The sequence below is a fragment of the Euleptes europaea genome, chromosome 17 (genome assembly GCF_029931775.1).
Source record: "Euleptes europaea isolate rEulEur1 chromosome 17, rEulEur1.hap1, whole genome shotgun sequence".
Classification (NCBI taxonomy): Eukaryota; Metazoa; Chordata; class Lepidosauria; order Squamata; family Sphaerodactylidae; genus Euleptes; species Euleptes europaea.
In genome coordinates this window covers 22,870,156-22,888,438 of record NC_079328.1, presented here as the reverse complement: position 1 = coordinate 22,888,438, position 18,283 = coordinate 22,870,156, and the positions used below count along the sequence as shown (strand labels likewise).

Sequence of the window (18,283 nt, the reverse complement as noted above, 5' to 3'; positions counted from 1 at the left end):
CGACTGGTAACTCACCTCAGATAGAAGACTAGAGATCAGCTTTGAACTTTCTAGAATAGTTTCCACACATTTTTTTGGGGGGGGGGGTCCTTGGAAATGGTGCAAGTCTGCTTTGCAGCAAGGTTTCCCTGGTGGTCCGGGGGGGAAGGGGATGCAAGGTAACTCAAAACCAGATGGCCAACTTCCTTGGCAAAAGCAGCAACGCTCAGTCTCCACATTAATAGGATGGTACTGGATGTACTTGGGAGAAGGTTTATATTTAATATTCCCAGATGAAATGGTTGGAACGATCTCTTTAGGAAAATCTGACTGTTTGCGGACTAACTTGGGATGCAAAAAACAGGTCTGTGCGTACTTGAACAGTGGCTCAGCATGAGAAAACTCAAAGGCTCTGCCATGGGACAAAGGCATTTCTCCTGTCAAGAAAGAGCAAAACCCACCATGCAAGCCACATTCATCCGGAGGAGACCACGGTTTGCACATAAATGACAGGGCAGCTCCCTGTTTATGCCGCAGCAGACAAAGCAAGCTCATGCAAGATGACAGGGTGGGGCTCATGTCCCTTCGGAAAGTGTGTTTTGTACACCGATGGAGACATGCGCTTTGTTTCTGAACACGCACTTATCTTTGTGAAAGCAAGATCCTCATTTGAGGACACACTCAGCAAAAGCAAAATCTGGTAACAGCAGAGCTTTCTAGTTCGGAAGACAACTCACATCTGAACTTAAAGACTAACAAAATTTTTGGAAGGTTATGGGCTTTTGTGAGCCACAGCTCACTTCTTCAGATACCCCAAACTGAGCTGTTTTCTAAAGAAGTGGCTCACGAAAGCTCAGAAATGTTGTTAGTATTTAAGGTGCTACTGGACTCTTGCTCTTTTCTACTGCTACAGACAAACACCCATTGTGATCTATCACATCTGCTACTGGCGTTTTACTTTTTTGTGTGAACGATGTTTGAAAATGTAGCATCTCTATCTGTTTGCACCTCACATTAAAATACAAGCATCTTCCTAGAAAGCAAGGCAGCAGGTCATTCAAATCACCTCATCGCCTCTACAATCCAGCACTGTGTTTTCTGCAAATTGCAGAACTGGGATTGACAAAAATTTGTCTGTAAACTAAACTATCTGAGCACCGACTGCAAATGCTTCATTTTATTATTATTATTACATTGGATGGATTTTACCACTGTGGCTACATAAATGCAGCCTACATGGGTACCCTTAAGTTAACAGGGAAACTCAAGTTAGTATACAATGCCTCAACTCAGTTACTATCTGCAGTCACTCCATTGGCTGCCCATCAGTTACTGATGGGCAGTTCAAGGCACATCTGTTCACATACAAGGCACTTCATGGCTTTTGACCCTTGTAGCTGCAGGACCACCTCTCCACCTAGGCTCCACTGCAACAAGCAAGGCCTCCTGGGATGCCATCCTACAAAAAGGCGTCCAACAACTGCCCGAACGTGTGGACTCTCTCTTGTGGCCTTGAAATATGAGGAGAGCAGGAAGGCTCCCATGTTCTGTGGCTGTGGCTTAGTGGTAGAACATCTGCTTGGCATGCTGAAGGTCCCAAGTTCAATTCCTGGCATCTCTAGCTAAAAGGATCGGGTGGTAGGTGATGTGCAAGACCTCCACCTAAGAACCTGGAGAGCCATGGCCAGTCTGAGTAGTCGATCCTGACTTTGATGGACCAATGGTTTGATTCAGGGCAATCCGGCTTCATACGTTCATCAAAATAGAATTGTTCAGGAAGGCATTTCTAGAAAGGTAACAGGGTTGCATTACAAAAGAATGGTTCAGGAAAGAGCTTTTTACGAATAATGAGACAGTGGACTATGCCATTGCGTATAGCATGCGTTATCTGTTTGCTATATGCACTATCCTGTACCCACCATATGGTACTCTACTTATGTAACACCACTTTCTGCATTGTTAACTCATCATGTCTAATATTTTTTGTTTTGTTTCAAGTTTCTGGAATCCTAATCTGATTACATGTTGTTTATCAGATGACTCATTCTAAGGCTTGCATTGATTTACACGGTGTAATCTGTCTTCAGTCTCAGAGAGAAAGGCAGACTATAAATAAAGCAAATAAATAAACAAAGCTTGCCAAATGAAATATTAGAAGCTGCAGTAATATTTCTAGAGTTTAGCTGAAGCTATACAAACTGACTGGGAACTACGTTCAATGGGACCTGATCTTAAGGCAAAGCATGACTTTGACTTACTAATAATGGGCCAGGGCTAGAGAGCTGCTCAGATTTGAACAGGGGATGGCAGAATGACCAATGATTTTTCCAAACTGCAGGGTTTAAATGTGTTTGTGAAAAAGCCCGTTCACATGCATGCCTTAGGCTATCCTGGATAACTGACTAGGTCTGCCAGTCCTCTCATTTACAGGAGAGCTGGGGGAAGCTAGAGAGTAGGGAGATGCCTAGAGACACATGGTGGCAAAAGACTCTAGTCTGAACACCGCAGAGCCCATGGAAGGCGTACAAAGTGGCAAAGTCAGCAGTAAGCAATCAATACCGTTGCAACCACTCAGTGGCATCCAGGACAATTATTTAAGATAATTGGGTTTTCCATGGGATCTAAGTAGTGACAATGTTGTGCGATTCTCTGCTGGTAAAATCTCTCTGATCCAAACCAGGAAGCAACCAGCAGGAGTTGGTTACCTTGCGTAATGCTGATAGGATTTTTGAGACTGAAGGCCAGAGACTTGTAAAGTAGATCCTTGCCCTTCGTGGGAAATACAATCTTGCCGGGACAAAATTAAGACTAACCTTACTAGGATAGTGATTTTATCAGTTGAGAAAACCTCCTAAAAGCCTCTTAAAGATCCAGTAATTAGACCATTACTAAAGAAATCCTTGTTAGATAAAGGGACTCTAGCCAATTCCAAACCTGACGTTTCTTGGCAAGGTGACTGAACAAGTGGCAGTAGAAGCGTGTGAGATTTCTTTTTCTGAATGACACATCTGCCATTGACTCTTTTTCACTAAGAGAAAACCACTGATCTACAGTGTTAAATGCCATCCCTGTATTATTTTAATTAATTTATTCAGAATATTTGTATTCTGCTTTTCTTCACAATGGGGACCCAAAATGGCTAACAATACCAGAGGTGGGGGAAGAGAAGAAGAAGAGTTGGTTTTTATATGCCGACTTTCTCTACCACTTAAGGAAGAATCAAACCAGCTTACAATCACCTTCCCTTCCCCTCCCCACAACAGACACCCTGTGAGGTAGGTGGAGCCAAGAGAGCCCTAAGAAAGCTGTGACTAGCCCAAGGTCACCCAGATGGCTTCATGTGGAGGAGTAGGGAAACCAACCAGGTTCACCAGATTAGCGTCTGCTGCTCATGTGGAGGAGTGGGAAATCAAACCCGGTTCTCCAGATTAGAGTCCACCGCTCCAAACCACCACTCTTAACCACTACACACAGCAACAAACCCGACAGGGACAGGAAGCTCCAGGTGTTCTAAAGTTCTGGGCCTTTTCTTTCCACCAGCTAATCTTCTGCCTGACCTGAGGCTCAAAACTGAGGGACAAGATGCCTTTGGCTCTTCCAAGCTGACTGGAGCACACTACGAGGACTAAAAAGACAACCTTGTCCTAACTTGTTATTTTCTCCTGACTGTACTCAGAAGGTGGTCATTGAGAAGAAGGAATCTGCACCACAGAAACCTTCTGTATGGACTCCTGCAAAGAGCCATCCTCTCCCCAATTTACACTGGGCTCTTAAGTGAGACCATCTGCAGCTTTAGGACGGGGGCCCCTGTCCCTGCACTTGGTCGGTATCTGGTAGCCAGGGTCAAGCGGCTGAGGGAGAGAGCATTCAAAAACTGATCTGAGATGAGACGGAGGACATGCTGCTGATCAGTAAAGGCTGATATTCTGGAAGAGACCATTTCACTAACACAGGATGGGAGAAGGGCAATGCTTTAGCCAACTCAGTAAAGAGTATTTGCATTAGGTTGCATTAGGTTGCCAGCGTGGTGTAGTGGTTAAGAGCGGTGGTTTGGAGCGGTGGACTCTGATCTGGAGAACTGGGTTTGATTCCCCACTCCTCCACATGAGCGGCGGAGGCTAATCTGGTCAACTGGATTTGTTTCCCCACTCCTACACACAAAGCCAGCTGGGTGACCTTGGGCTAGTCACACTCTCTCAGCCTCACCTACCTCACAGGGGAAGGGAAGAGAAAGTGATTGTAAACCAGTTTGATTCTTGTTAGAGAAAGTTGGCATATAAAAATGAACTCTTCTACTTCTACCACTGTTGGAAAACCCAATTTGCTCACATGGCACATTTATTGATGTCCAGAAGATCCCTGATCTTCTCCTCATTACAACCAAAGGATTGTTATGCAAGAAGCTGAAGTTTTGGGAAAATAACATTAAAAGTTTGCAACATTCGGTCTAAACAGAACAAAGTTTTTTTTTCAGATTCCTGGCGCATCTTTCCAAGGTGCTTAGAAAAGAAACGAAATGTGTGCCCCTTTTGAGGGTTTTAAAACTCACACATTGTGCCTCATTATCACAACCACACTAACATTTGCCACATCCAACCATAATAAAAGCTGCTATTTTGAGCATAAGGTTTTGAAGCACATGCTTGAAACCCGAGCTTGCTTCGCCTGGAGCGCCTTTAGTCATCAACTACAAAAAATACCCCATGACTATATGGACATCAGACATTCAACTGCCTCGAGCCAATAAACATGCAAATGAAAGAACTCGTCTGGATGGTTTGCAAGCCAATCCTCCATTCTGCAGGAATCAGCACACGCAGTCCTGTCGGCCTTCTCACTTGCCTTTTCAGGATCCCACCCAGAATCTAGCCCAGCTGTTTAGTGGCCCGCCAGATGCTCCCGTGAAGTTCACATCCCATCATCAGAAGTGCTCTGTCTGTGATCACGACGGATCTGTTTAACGAACAGATGTTGACAGACCTGTCCCCCTCTGTGGCGCCATCCTAGAAGCTGGGAGATATGCAGTGACGTGGGGTGGAAAATTTCCCGATGCAATATTTTTCCATAGAAAATTGTCCGCCCCACATATGTGAACATAGTCTGTTCGTTTACAGTTGTCAGGGCCGTTGTGCCCCAAATCAATCATGTTAGATGGGATTATGAAGCATGGACAAACCCCAGCTTTGCACATGATACATTTGCCTTCCTTTTGATAACGGTACTTAAGCGTTGCTCACACAATTTAAACATTTAAATTATTTGTTTAAATCTGAACTGGAAAATCTTCCAGAAATTTCCCCCAGAAAACCCACATTACTTGAGATACGGTGCAAGATGACCCAAGCCCAGCAGCCTTTGTGTTTGTAACTCTCATATCGAGTCACGATACAAGATTATGGCAATTATGCCAGCCAACTGTGGCCACTGAGAAGATCACTCTGAGAACTTGGGAGCATTTGTTCTGACGGGATATCAAGCAGCATCCGCTGGGATTTGCGGAACTGAGCAGACAACTGATGACAATTGGCCATGTTCTGGACATGGTGTAGGGGTCACTGGGGGTGTGGGGGGTAGTTGTGAATGTCCTGCATTTTGCAGGGATTTGAACTAGATGACTCTGGTGGTCCCTTCCAACTCGATGATTCTATGAATCTATGGTAGCGGGTACAATAAGAATGCCAGACCACCCCAGAAAGATGCCGTTTTCAGGATTAGGTGCTAGAAGGAGGAAGATTTAACTAAACGGTGTGACTGAGTGGTAGGCATCAATGCAAGTTAAATCTTTGTGGGGTCGGCTCGTATTTCCATAGAACTATAGTCCAGTCATTATCTTGCAAAAGCATGCGTTCCAAGGCAGATTGCGAAAGAATTTGAAATAAACATGAATTTGAAACAAAGCGCTTATCTGATTTCCTGAAGCTCTTCAACCCGCCTGCTCTCGCCAATTCATGCATATTTTGCTGTCTGCAGCTATCAGTACATGTGTTTATCTCTGGAGCTGTCCAGGAGATATCACCTCCTGCCGAGATCATTGCACAAGAGTGGAAAAGACGCTCCAGGACTGTGTTCTAGTCTGTTGCAAAACTTTTTGAAAACAAGGTAAAAGTTGTTTCTCAAATGTTTCCCAGAAGAAAAACGTCGGGTGTGCGTGTAAAGTGCCTTCAAGTCACAGCTGACTTATGGTGACACCTTGGGTTTTCAAGGCAAGAGATGTTCAGAGGTGGAAGGCAATTGCCTTCCTCTGCATAGCAACCCTGGACTTCTTTGGTGGCCTCCCATCCAACTACTGACCAGGGCTGACCTTGCTTAGCTTCAGAGATCTGACCAGATCAGGCTAGCCTGGGCCATCTAGGTCAAAGCAAAACACTGGGTATTCTAAACAAATCCAGTTTGCACACAAACTCCAGGTTGCAAGGTGCTCAGAACTGAGAATCCACTGGATGCTAGAATGGCTTTTTCGGCTTTTGGCATTAACAAATCAAGGTGGTCAGGAGAGGCAAAGGACCAGAAAGAAAATCAGCTGCCCCCTTACTGGGTCCTTCATTCCTTTATTCTGTTCTTTACGCTCACGGACCAAAACGAATTCAATAACTCAATAATACAGAAATAACCAAACATACAGAAATACAATATCTGAGCAATACAATCTGAGCAAAAAAAAGGGGCCCTTTCTTGGGTTGGTACCCATCTAGCCTCAGATTGTGGGGGAACCGATGTCCAAACCTCCATCTTTCTGCAAGCAGCCAAGCAACCCTTTACCGGCTTACAATCACCTTCCCTTCCCCTCAACAAACACCCTGTGAGGCAGGTGGGGCTGAGAGAGCTGTGACTAGCCCAAGGTCACCCAGCTGGCCTTATGTATAGGAGTGGGGAAACCAACCCAGTTCACCAGATTAGAGTCTACTGCTCCAAACCGCCACTCTTAACCAAGCTGGCTCTCACACTGCCTCAACCCCTTGATCCTCTTGGTTGCCCTCATTCTGACGTCACAGAGGCAAGGGGCCACTTCGCCCAGTGCCTTAAATGCCTGCTCACGTCCAAGGCAAACGAACGAACAAGGAAAAACACAACTGAACTCTGCAGATAGCCAACCCAGGGTGAATTTAGCCACGCCAACAGCAAACCATGGGCAGCGGGATCCCGGTCCTCCACCACTCACTTGACCACCATCTGCAGTTCCATCTCCTACCCTCCTATAAGCTGAGTCAGGAAGGGGGAAGTTCAGCTACGGTGCTGTACCACAGATAACGCCATGCTGCGCTATGGCAACTGCTCTTCTTGCCTTAAAGGCAGGGAGGGACCAACTAGGCCAAGCTAGACTGTACTATACTGGGATGCATGATTTTGTTTTGTGGAAAGGAGGTCAAAGGAGAAGCACAGGCGTTGCGAGTTAATAAAAGGAAACGGCATAGTTAAATTGTGGAACTCCCTGCCCCAAGATGTGGTGATGGCTGCCAACCTGGAAGGCTTTAAGAGGGGAATGGACATGTTCATGGAGGAAGGGGCTATCCATGGCTACTAGGCAAAATGAATACTAGTCGTGATGCATACCTATTCTGTACAGTATCAGAGGAGCATGCCCATTATATTAGGGGCTGTGGAACATTAGCAGGATACTGCTGCAGTCATCTTGTTTGTGGGCTTCCTGGTTGGCCACTGTGTGAACAGGCTGCTGGACTTGTTGGGACTTGGCCTGATCCAGCATGGCCTTTCTTCAATCAAGTTTTATTTCAATACAATATCAGCTGAGTAAAAATCAAAGTTAGGTTACAATAATAAAATAAAATAATAAAAGGTAGTGATTCTGGGAAGGATGATTTGAAGAAGAGGAGGAAAGATCTTCTATGGGGAAAGGTTTTCAATTAGCTGTTTACGAATCCCACTAGACGGGAGACAAAATTTGGCTACTTGAGTGGTTATCTCCCGAGAGGAGTCTGCTAAGAGTAGGGAAACTTTAGCTTCTTCTGATCTCCCAGGAAAGGATGACAATATGGGGAGAATATACTGCGATCTATGGCCTTTCTTATGTTCTTATGACATACCTGCCTATCATCTATTTCGCCACAGGTAACCAGGCGATTGATTGCTTAGGGGGTATCACGATTGATGTAAATGGGACGCCTGCGGGAAAAACCACTCACATGGTGCTTCATTTCAACAGAGCTGTTACCCCAAGCAAAACAGCTATGTTTGCCACAAAAGGAAGTCCGTTTGGGCACAGTGTCCGCCCCCAGGCCCCCCACAACTAGGGTAGGCACAAAGTCAACCCAGGCCCTGACCCAAACCCTCCGGAATATCCACAGCACAGTGGTATCAAGATGGGCTCTATACTTAGCAACACACGCAACAGCTGCTTCCTCCCAGACAACACTCAGGACTGGAAAGGAAGCTGGCTCATCCCCAGAAGGCCCGAGTCCGTCACTCCAAACCATCCCCCAGCAGTTTCTAAGTAAAAGTCAATGTTGGTTTCCATGACTTTTCACAATGTTCGCTGTAACCTCAATCTTCCGCCTTCCAGTCTTGTACCTGTCACAATTTTATCCAAATGCGACGGACCCCACATGCTTCCCATGACTTATGTATCTGTTCAGTGTGGGATGTGAATATCTCGGAAAAGACCTCACGGGGAGGGGAAGAAAGCTTAATTTTAGAGGCAGACCAAAAGGGGGGCATTGTTTTCAATATTTAGCCGTTTTACACAGGATATATTCCAACGGTGCTTAATGTGGCTTCGTATACTATCGAGTTGGCTGACGCATTTCACACTTATTCTAGCCAAATGGATTTCTCTTCTGACCGGATCACGTTTCATGCTCTAGGTGCTAATACTTTGCATATTCCACCCCTGAATTCATTGTTAAATTTGCCCTGCCATCTCATGGCTTACTGCACTAGATTTAGATGTTCATTCTAGTCAAAAGGGTCTCATGCCTATGTTAGGTGAACTCTTCTTTGACTGGATCATGTTTTATTTATATATTATTTATAGCTTGATTACAAAACGTAAAAACGATGCAAACAGACAGCCATAAAAAGTCCAATAAATAGAACAACGGGACTAGGATTACAAAATTTAGGAGACAACAGAGAAATCAGTCCAAGACATGACATGTGTGAGTGTTTTGCCGTCAAGTCACAACTGACTAATAGGCAACTTCATAGGGTTTTCAAGGCAAGAGATGTTCAGAGGTGGTTTGCCATTGCCTGCCTCTACGTCACACCCCTGGTATTCTTTAGAGGTCTTCCTTCCAAATACTTGCCAGGGTCGAAGCTGAGAGTGTGCGACTGGCCCAAGGTCACCCAGCAAGTTTCCATGGCAGAATGGGGATTCGAATCTAGGTTTCCCAGATCCGAGTCCAACACCTTAACCACTACACCTCACCGTCTCTTGACATACCACAAAACAATGCAGGAAATGGCTTACAAAGGTAGAAGAAAGTGCCGTAAAAGCACAGGTGATATACACAATAAACCGAGCAATGGAATACAATCCTGTTCCCTTAGAAAAGTGCCTTCCTGAAACATTCCTTTGAACTACCACACTGCTCCTTTCATAAGAATGCCCCCCTGAGCATTTGCTTTGCTCGTTCTGCAAGAGGAGGGAAGTGCGGAAGCCTCCCATTCCCCTTAGTATCTAAGCCAGCCCAACCGTGTACATCTCTAAGCCTCCAAAGTAGTGAGTTCTGACTCACCAAAACTCATTAAAAAAATAAATTGTGTTCATTTTTAAGGTGCTTCCAGACTTCCGACTCAGTGCAACCCTTAGAAATTCTGCACCTCCACACGCTGGTACAAGATCCCCCCCCAATAGCTGGTGCTCAAAACTACCACAGTGTAATACTTGCTTATTTGGGACCAGGAATGAGTACAATTTTTCAGGCTCCCCAGAGACCTTCATCAGGCTAGAGGTTAAATATCAAAAGGGGGAAGGGGGGGTTAAGAGAGAACTAGTTTTGTTTTACGGCCTGATTAAGAGTGCTCAGGAACTCAAAAGTTTTTGGGCTCGTTATTTTGTGCTGTTTTGATTGGCATTAGACTGCTTGTGGTGGACCGGCATACAAACCTTGCCTAGTTTGGCTGATACTCAACAGGTAAGGCTCTCTAGATGCTTAGCACAAATCTAGCAACTACTGCTTCTGGGCAAAGAAGAAACCATTTTGTAAGGACTTCAGGCGCCGTTGGGCATGGAAAATCTTTAAGGGTGCTTGCCAGGAAGCTGCTCCTAATTTCCCAAATGGATGCTTCATCTTGGCATGGGAAGCCAACACACCCAGCCACAATTTGATTCATGCAAATGTCCCACTTTACTTGCCCTGCCTGCCCCAATCTTCCACCCAGGGAGGCCTGGACTTTAAAACCAGAGAGAACCCCCAGAGGAGCACCTATGCCAAAACCTACGCCCAAAGGATTTGTAGCCCCTGAAAAATGAACACGGCGGTTCCTAATGGAGGCAATTTACAAGTCTTGAGGGGGGGCATCTGGGGTTTTATGCAGGTTTTTCTCCCCCCTCGCAATGGCTTCTGACAGCGAACAGAAGAGAGCAGCTTTATATTGCATCCCCTGCCCTAACCATCAAATCCCAACTCTCTCCCCCAGGCCCCTAAAAAGGGGATTTTAACATAAAAGAGTTGACTGACAGCCATCAAACACAAGGATCTCGGTGAATGTATGCCAGAGGAGTGTGTATTGTATGCACACATCAAAAATACAACTATATAGAGTTGCTTTCTTTGGATTGCCATTTTTGTATCCTAGTCTTGTACTTGTGGCTGTGTGTGTGCGTGGGAGCATTTGATGATAATGTTGCATACTTAGCGGATAATATCAGATTAAAGGTCTAACGCATTTACTGTGGCCGCAGCTTCCGTGAGCCATGCGCCCCTGCCTCAACCAACACACTAGCCTTTCAGGTACCTGAACATAAGAAAGGCCCTGCCGGATCAGACCAAGGCCCATCAAGTCCAGCAGTCTGTGCATACAGTGGCCAACCAGGGGCCTCTAGGAAGCCCACAAGCAAGACAAGCACATGAAGCTGCCTTATACTGAATCAGACCCTTGGTCCATCAAAGTCAGCATTGTCTACTCAGACTGGCAGCAGTTCTCCAGGGTCTTTCACATTACTTACTTGCCTAATCCCTTTAACTGGAGAAGCCAGAGATTCAAGCTGGGACCCTCTGCATGCCAAGCAGATGCTCTACCACTGAGCCACGGCCCCTCCCTGACTGCAGCAGCATTGTCCTGTCTGCGTTCCACAGCACCTAATATAATAGGCATGATCCTCTGATACTGGAGAGAATAGGTATATTGAGTATAGCCAACCAAAAAGACCCAGGAAAAGAGAGTGGACTGAGCTTCTTTCCTCTCTTAAATGTGCTTAAGAGGCCTCTCACCCCAGAAGAAAAAAAGAGGATCGCCTGCTCTCTGCTTAGGCTCAAGGGCTCCCTCACTCCAGAAGCAAAAAAAAAAGAAGAAGAACGGAAGAATCGCCTGCACACGTTCAGGAGTGAGCCCTCTCACTTTAGGGAAATAAAAGATCGCGAAGGAGATGAAGAAGAGTTGGTTTTTATATGCCGACTTTCTCTACCACTTAAGGGAGACTCAAACTGGCTTACAATCAATCACCTTCCCTTCCCCTCCCCACAACAGGCACCCTGGGAGGGAGGGAGGGCTGAGAGAGCTCTAAGAGAGCTGTGACTAGCCCAAGGTCACCCAGCAGGCTTCACGTGGAGGAGCAGGGAAACAAACCCAGCTCACCAGCTTCGCCTCCGCCGCGCATGTGGAGGAGCGGGGAATCAAACCCGCTTCTCCAGAACAGACCCCACCGCTCTTAACCACGCAGACCCCACGCCGGCTCGAAACACACGCAGAAACAGGCAAAAAAGAGAAACGGGAAGGCGCCCCTCGCACTCCGCAAACGCGACCCAGAACTATTTTTTTAAAAGAAAAGGGCAAGAGTCCAGTAGCACCTTAAAGACTAACAAGAATATTTTCTGGCAGGGTAGGAGCTTTCGTGAGCCACCGCTCACTTCTTCAGGAAGTGTTCTGAAGAAGTGAGCGGTGGCTCACGAAAGCTCCTACCCTACCAGAAAACATTCTTGTTAGTCTTTTAAGGTGCTCCTGGACTCTGGCCCTTTTCTACTACCGCACACCGACTAACACGGCTACCCACTGTGAATGATCTGAAGAAGTGAGCGGTGGCTCACGAAAGCTCCTACCCTACCAGAAAACATTCTTGTTAGTCTTTAAGGTGCTACTAGACTCTTGCTCTGAAGAAGTGAGCGGTGGCTCACGAAAGCTCATACCCTACCAGAAAGCATTCTTGTTAGTCTTTAAGGTGCTACTAGACTCTTGCTCTGAAGAAGTGAGCTGTGGCTCACGAAAGCTCATACCCTACCAGAAAACATTCTTGTTAGTCTTTAAGGTGCTACTAGACTCTTGCTCTGAAGAAGTGAGCGGTGGCTCACGAAAGCTCATACCCTACCAGAAAGCATTCTTGTTAGTCTTTAAGGTGCTACTAGACTCTTGCTCTGAAGAAGTGAGCTGTGGCTCACGAAAGCTCATACCCTACCAGAAAACATTCTTGTTAGTCTTTAAGGTGCTACTAGACTCTTGCTCTGAAGAAGTGAGCGGTGGCTCACGAAAGCTCATACCCTACCAGAAAGCATTCTTGTTAGTCTTTAAGGTGCTACTAGACTCTTGCTCTGAAGAAGTGAGCTGTGGCTCACGAAAGCTCATACCCTACCAGAAAACATTCTTGTTAGTCTTTAAGGTGCTACTAGACTCTTGCTCTGAAGAAGTGAGCGGTGGCTCACGAAAGCTCATACCCTGCCAGAAAACATTCTTGTTAGTCTTTTAAGGCGCTACTGGACTCTGGCCCTTTCCTACTGCCGCAGACAGACCATCACGGCTACCCACTGTGCATTTTTGTTAAGAGTTTGGAAACAGCCCCCCCCTTCCCCCCCGCACTCTGCACGCGCTCAGGGGTCCCCGGACTCCGCACGGATGGAGCGGACGGGCCGCCTCCCCTCCCTGCCTCCCTCCCGACTTCCCAGCCCGGCGCGGCGGCGTCTCACCGGCAGAGGCGCGGCCAGCAAGCGGTGCGCGGCGGGCAGCTGGGCGGCGAGGGGCAGCGCTTCCCGCACGGGCAGCACGGGGGCCCGCCGCGGCTCCGGGAAGGCGGCGCACGAGAAGGGCTCCGAGTCCTCCAGGAACTGCAGCCGGCACAGCAGCGAGCCCGGAGCCGCCTCCAGCCCCGGAGGCTCCCCCATGGCCGCAGCGCCAGACGCGCCCCGGACCGCCAGCCCAGCGAAAGCCGCCGCGCTCGGCAGCACCGCCCGGGGGAAGGGCACCGGCACGGGGGCGCGGCCAGCCATGCCCAAAGAGAAGCCGCCCGGCCCAGGCGCGCCACTGCCGGCTCTCCTTGCGCCGACGCGCTGGGAACGCCCGTCTGAAAGGGAGCGTGTGCGTGTTGAGTGCCGTCCAATGGCTTCCGACTCAGGGCGACCCTATGAATGAAAGTCCTCCAAAATGACCTCTCTTGGACAGCCTTGCTCAGGTCTTGCAAATCGAAGGCTGTGGCTTCCTTGACTGAGTCCATCCATCTCTTGTTGGGTCTCCCTCTTTTCCTGCTGCCCTCAAATGTTCCTAGCATGACTGTCTTTTCCAGTGACTCTTGTCGTTGCCGTCAAGTCGCTTCCAACTCATGGCAACCCTATGAATGAAAGTCCTCCAAAATGACCTCTCTTGGACAGCCTTGCTCAGGTCTTGCAAATTGAAGGTTGTGGCTTCCTTGATTGAGTCCATCCATCTCTTGTTGGGTCTCCCTCTTTTCCTGCTGTCCTCAAATGTCCCCAGCATGACTGTCTTTTCCAGTGACTCTTGTCGTCACGTCGCTTCCGACTCATGGTGACCCTATGAATGAAAGTCCTCCAAAATGACCTCTCTTGGACAGCCTTGCTCAGATCTTGCAAATTGAAGGTTGTGGCTTCTTTTATTGAGTCCATCCATCTCTTGTTGGGTCTCCCTCTTTTCCTGCTGCCCTCAACTTTTCCTAGCATGACTGGCTTTTTCAGTGACTCTTGTTGTCTCATAGTGTGACCAAAATACGATAGCCGCAGTTTAGTCCTTTTGGCTTCTAGGGTCAGTTCAGGCTTGATTTGATCTATAACCCATTGATTTGTTTTTTGGGCAGTCCATGGAATTCGTAACACTCTCCTCCAACACCACATTTCAAAGGAATCTATTTTCTTCCTATCAGTTTTCTTCACTGTCCAGCTTTCACACTCATACATAGTAATAGGGAATACGATGGCATAAATTATTTTTTTTCTCTTTTTCTTTTCTTTTTTTTAAACGTTTTTATTTATATAGTTAGAAGGGTACAGGAAAAAAAGGGGAGGATATGTGTTGTATTTATAAGAACAATACATTATTGTAAAATATTATCTATGTAAAACATGGTTACACAATAACATTCATTCGCTTTACTTATATCAAACTAATATTCTGTTATATTCAAAATTTTGGTTAACAATTATTGAAGTATGAAAAATAACATATAACTAGGTATATATGTTATAATATGTTCAAATTAACTAAAATTCATGTAGATATAAAAAAGCGCCCACTGTCATAAATTAGTCTTGGTGGCCAGTGACACATCCTTACACTTCAAAATCTTTTCTTGCTCCTTTATGGCTGCCCTTCCCAGTCTCAATCTCCTTCTGATTTCTTGGAGCATAAAGGCCATTTATGCACGGGAGGTTTTGCCTTGGATTTGCTGCTCTGGCCCAGGCTAGCTAGCCTGATCTCGTCAGATCTCAGAAGCTAAGCAGGGTCAGTTGGTATTTGGATGGGGGACCACCAAGGAATACCAGGGTTGCTGTGCAGAGGAAGGCGCTGGTAAACCACCTCTGTTAGTCTCTTGCCATGAAAACCCCCGCTTTACACACCCAAAACCTCCCATGCATAAATGGCAAGAACATAAGAAAAGCCACTCTGGATCAGACCGAGGCCCATCAGTCCAGCAGTTTTCAAAACAGGTGGCCTTCAAAACAAGAGGCCAACTTTTGGGCTGGTGTGATAAAAGCCTGGAGCAAGAATGCTGATTCTATGACCTTAGGCAGTTCATGAGAGGGAGGGCACCTTGGCCATCTTCTGGGCATGGAGTAGGGGTCACTGGGGGTGTGGGGGGGAGGCAGTTGTGAATTTCCTGCATTGTGTATGGGGTTGGACTAGACCCTGGTGGTCCCTTCCAACTCTATGATTCTATGATTTTATGATTCTAAGAAAAGGGCTGATAGGACGGATAAGGAAATTTAATAAGTATAGTAACTCGGCTCCAAGTTTTATACTGCGGATAGTATTTATCTGTATTTTATTTGTCCTGTTACCATTTTTTTTAATGTAAGGTTTTAGGTTTTGGATTTGTAGCATAGCAATGCAATATGATATTTACTGGTCTATGACTGCAATAAATTATTATATATAAGGTCCAGCAGTCTTCACACAGTGGCCAACCAGGTGCCTCGTCTTGCCTGTGTTCCACAGCACCTAATATAATGGAGGGGCCGTGGCTCAGTGGTAGAGCATCTGCTTGGCATGCAGAAGGTCCCAGGTTCAATCCTCTGGCATCTCCAGTTATAGGCAAGTAGGTGATGTGAAAGAGCCTGAGACCCTGGAGAACCACTGACTGTCTGAGTAGACAATATTGACTTTGATGGTCTGATTCAGTATAAGGCAGCTTCATATGTTCATGTGACATGATCCTCTGATCCTGGAGAGAATAGGTATGCATCACAACTAGTATCCATTTTGACTAGTAGCCATGAATAGCCCTCTCCTTCATGAACATGTCCACTCCCCTCTTAAAGCCTTCCAAGATGGCAGCCATCACCACATCCTGAGGCAGGGAGTTCCACAATGTAACTATGTGTTGTGTGAAGAAATACTTCCTTTTATCTGTTTTAAGTGGAAGGGAAATTGGCGGTGTGTGTGTGTTTGTGTGGAAGGATCTTCAGTAAAATGGCGAGGGGGGGCGAAAGAGTAGGATTGACCGAAGGCACCTTCTTCAGATTTACAGTCAGAGGATCGCGTTTGGGAAGGGCTCCACTCGGTTGGAAGACTGCCTGCAAGTAGAAATCAAGTGGCTCAGCACCCTTCTGCTTGCTGCGTTATTTCCAAGTAGATGAGTTGTTGTTGTTGTTATGTGCAAAAGAGCCTCCAGGTGCTGTAGGGAGAACAAAAGGCCTCTTGCAGACTGAAAAGGGTCCATTTGCTTGCTACCATTCCTTCTTCTCAACTGGACTCAAGAGATTCATTTCACCAAAAAGGGTTTGAAGTAAGTAAGAACACACCTGGGGACTTTCCCAATATGTACAAAATCCTATTTCCCCACATATTTGGCACTCCCCCTCCATCAGTCTACCACATGCTCTGTGAGTGACCCCCCTCCCGAAATCATATTGATGATAACAATTCTGTCCAAGAGCGCACCATGCTAGACGTACAGGGGATAACATCATCCTTCGCAATGCTTTAAATCAACCCTACCCTAGAAAAAAACCCCAATATCCTGTCGGTCACTTGAGGGTCCTGCTCATTGGCTATTGGACTTTAGAATCATAGAATCACAGAGTTGGAAGGGACCACTGGGGTCATATAGTCCAACCCCCTACACAATGCAGGAAATTCACAACTACCTCCCACACACACACACACAGTGACCCCTACTCCATGCCCAGAAGATGGCCAAGATGCCCTCCCTCTCATGATCTTCCTAAGGTCATAGAATCAGCATTGCTGACAGATGGCCATCTAGCCTCTGCTTAAAAACCTCCAGGGAAGGAGAGCTCACCACCTCCCGAGGAAGCCTGTTCCACTGAGGAGTGAAGGGAGGGAACATCTCTGCCGGTTAAGCAGCTTCTAAAGTCACAGGAGCCCCATTTCAAAATCCTGCGGGACTGGGGGGGGGGCTGTTGAACTTCCCCTTGCTGTAGGAGGCATTGAAACCCGTCAGCGTCCTTTTTTTGTGCTTCAAAAAAAGAGAGTCTGATTAATTGCAAGCATAGGAATGAAAGGGAAAACTCTGCCCTCGTCTGAGGGCAATTTGAATTTCCCCAATAATTCCTATTCAGTGCCACCCAGTGCTATCCTATACAGTGCCACCCAGGGAGAAGTTCTGTAACTGCGATTGCCAACCGGTAATCTAACTATAGAACCATGCTGCTTGCTTCCCCTTGAGCCCAAAGGGCGCGGCCAAAAGCAGAGACTCCACCCCTTCGCTTCCCCAATTGGGAAGGGGCGGGCGTTTGAGCTGGACGCCCGGAGGAAATCGACGTCAGTTTAGAGACTCCGGGTAGGACACGTGGGAGGGGGAGCTCTGGGCGCATGGGGTCGGGTAAGGTGATGCGGCAAATGGGCAAAGGAATCTTTGGGGGAACCCTAACCCGACAACAGATGTGCAAAAAGCAGAAGGCCAGCACTTTTCCCTTTAAAGGATTTGAATTACAAAATCAAAACAAGTAATACAGTGATGCGTTCATATATACATATTTGCTTTTATATATGCATTTTACTTTTATGATGTGCTTTAATGTTTCGTTTTTAATTGTTAGCTGCTTCGGTGATCCTGATAGGAAAGAAAAGCAGGATAAGAAAGAACATTTTATTATGTTCTACGACATAATTCTTATATTCTTTGTAATTAAAGGGTTTTTCCTCCAGGTATAACATTCTTCATCATAACACCTCCGTATGACTGAATATTATCTTGAAATCTCATGTTCCACTAATCAATAAATAAAATATTTTCCCCCCTACAAACTGGTCAGCCAGTTCATTTTTACTGGTTTTTAAGTATGTCAATTTAGCTAATAAAAACCAGTCAATCAAAATCTTCTAAATCACCTTACCAAAGTGAGGGGGGTCTAATCCCCCCCCCCAGAAGGCCGTCCACACCAGAGCTGCAGATTGTGCTTCGAGGGACCCAAAGTGACTTGCAACGTATAAAGAGAGATCAAACGTACATTGTACATGGATTGTACATTGGTTCGCTGTAACTACTGTGGGTGTGTGTGTGGGGGAGAAGTAAAAATATTAGGTGTGAATCTCATCACAAAAGTTCAAAGTGTGAGCTTTTTGTGTGCCTGCAACAGAATAGCGCTTACCAACAACAGATGTTGAGCTGATCAGAGGTCCAAGCAGATATGCAAAGGGATACGTTTAAGTGACAATGTACAGATATCGGTCTAAAAGTAAAACATAAAAGTCTAAAAGTAAAACATAAGAACAGTCTATCAGTGGC

General features: G+C 46.3%; 1 protein-coding gene across 1 annotated transcript in view; it reads right to left on the bottom strand.

The window, feature by feature from the left end:
- FHOD1 (formin homology 2 domain containing 1) overlaps positions 1-13,247 on the bottom strand; it is a 72,551-nt gene extending 59,304 nt beyond the window's left edge. The window contains exon 1 of the mRNA XM_056862714.1: positions 13,053-13,247. Coding sequence (XP_056718692.1) covers positions 13,053-13,247 — 195 coding nt within the window. The remainder of the gene's footprint in view (positions 1-13,052) is intronic.
- Between the last annotated feature and the right edge of the window lie 5,036 nt (positions 13,248-18,283).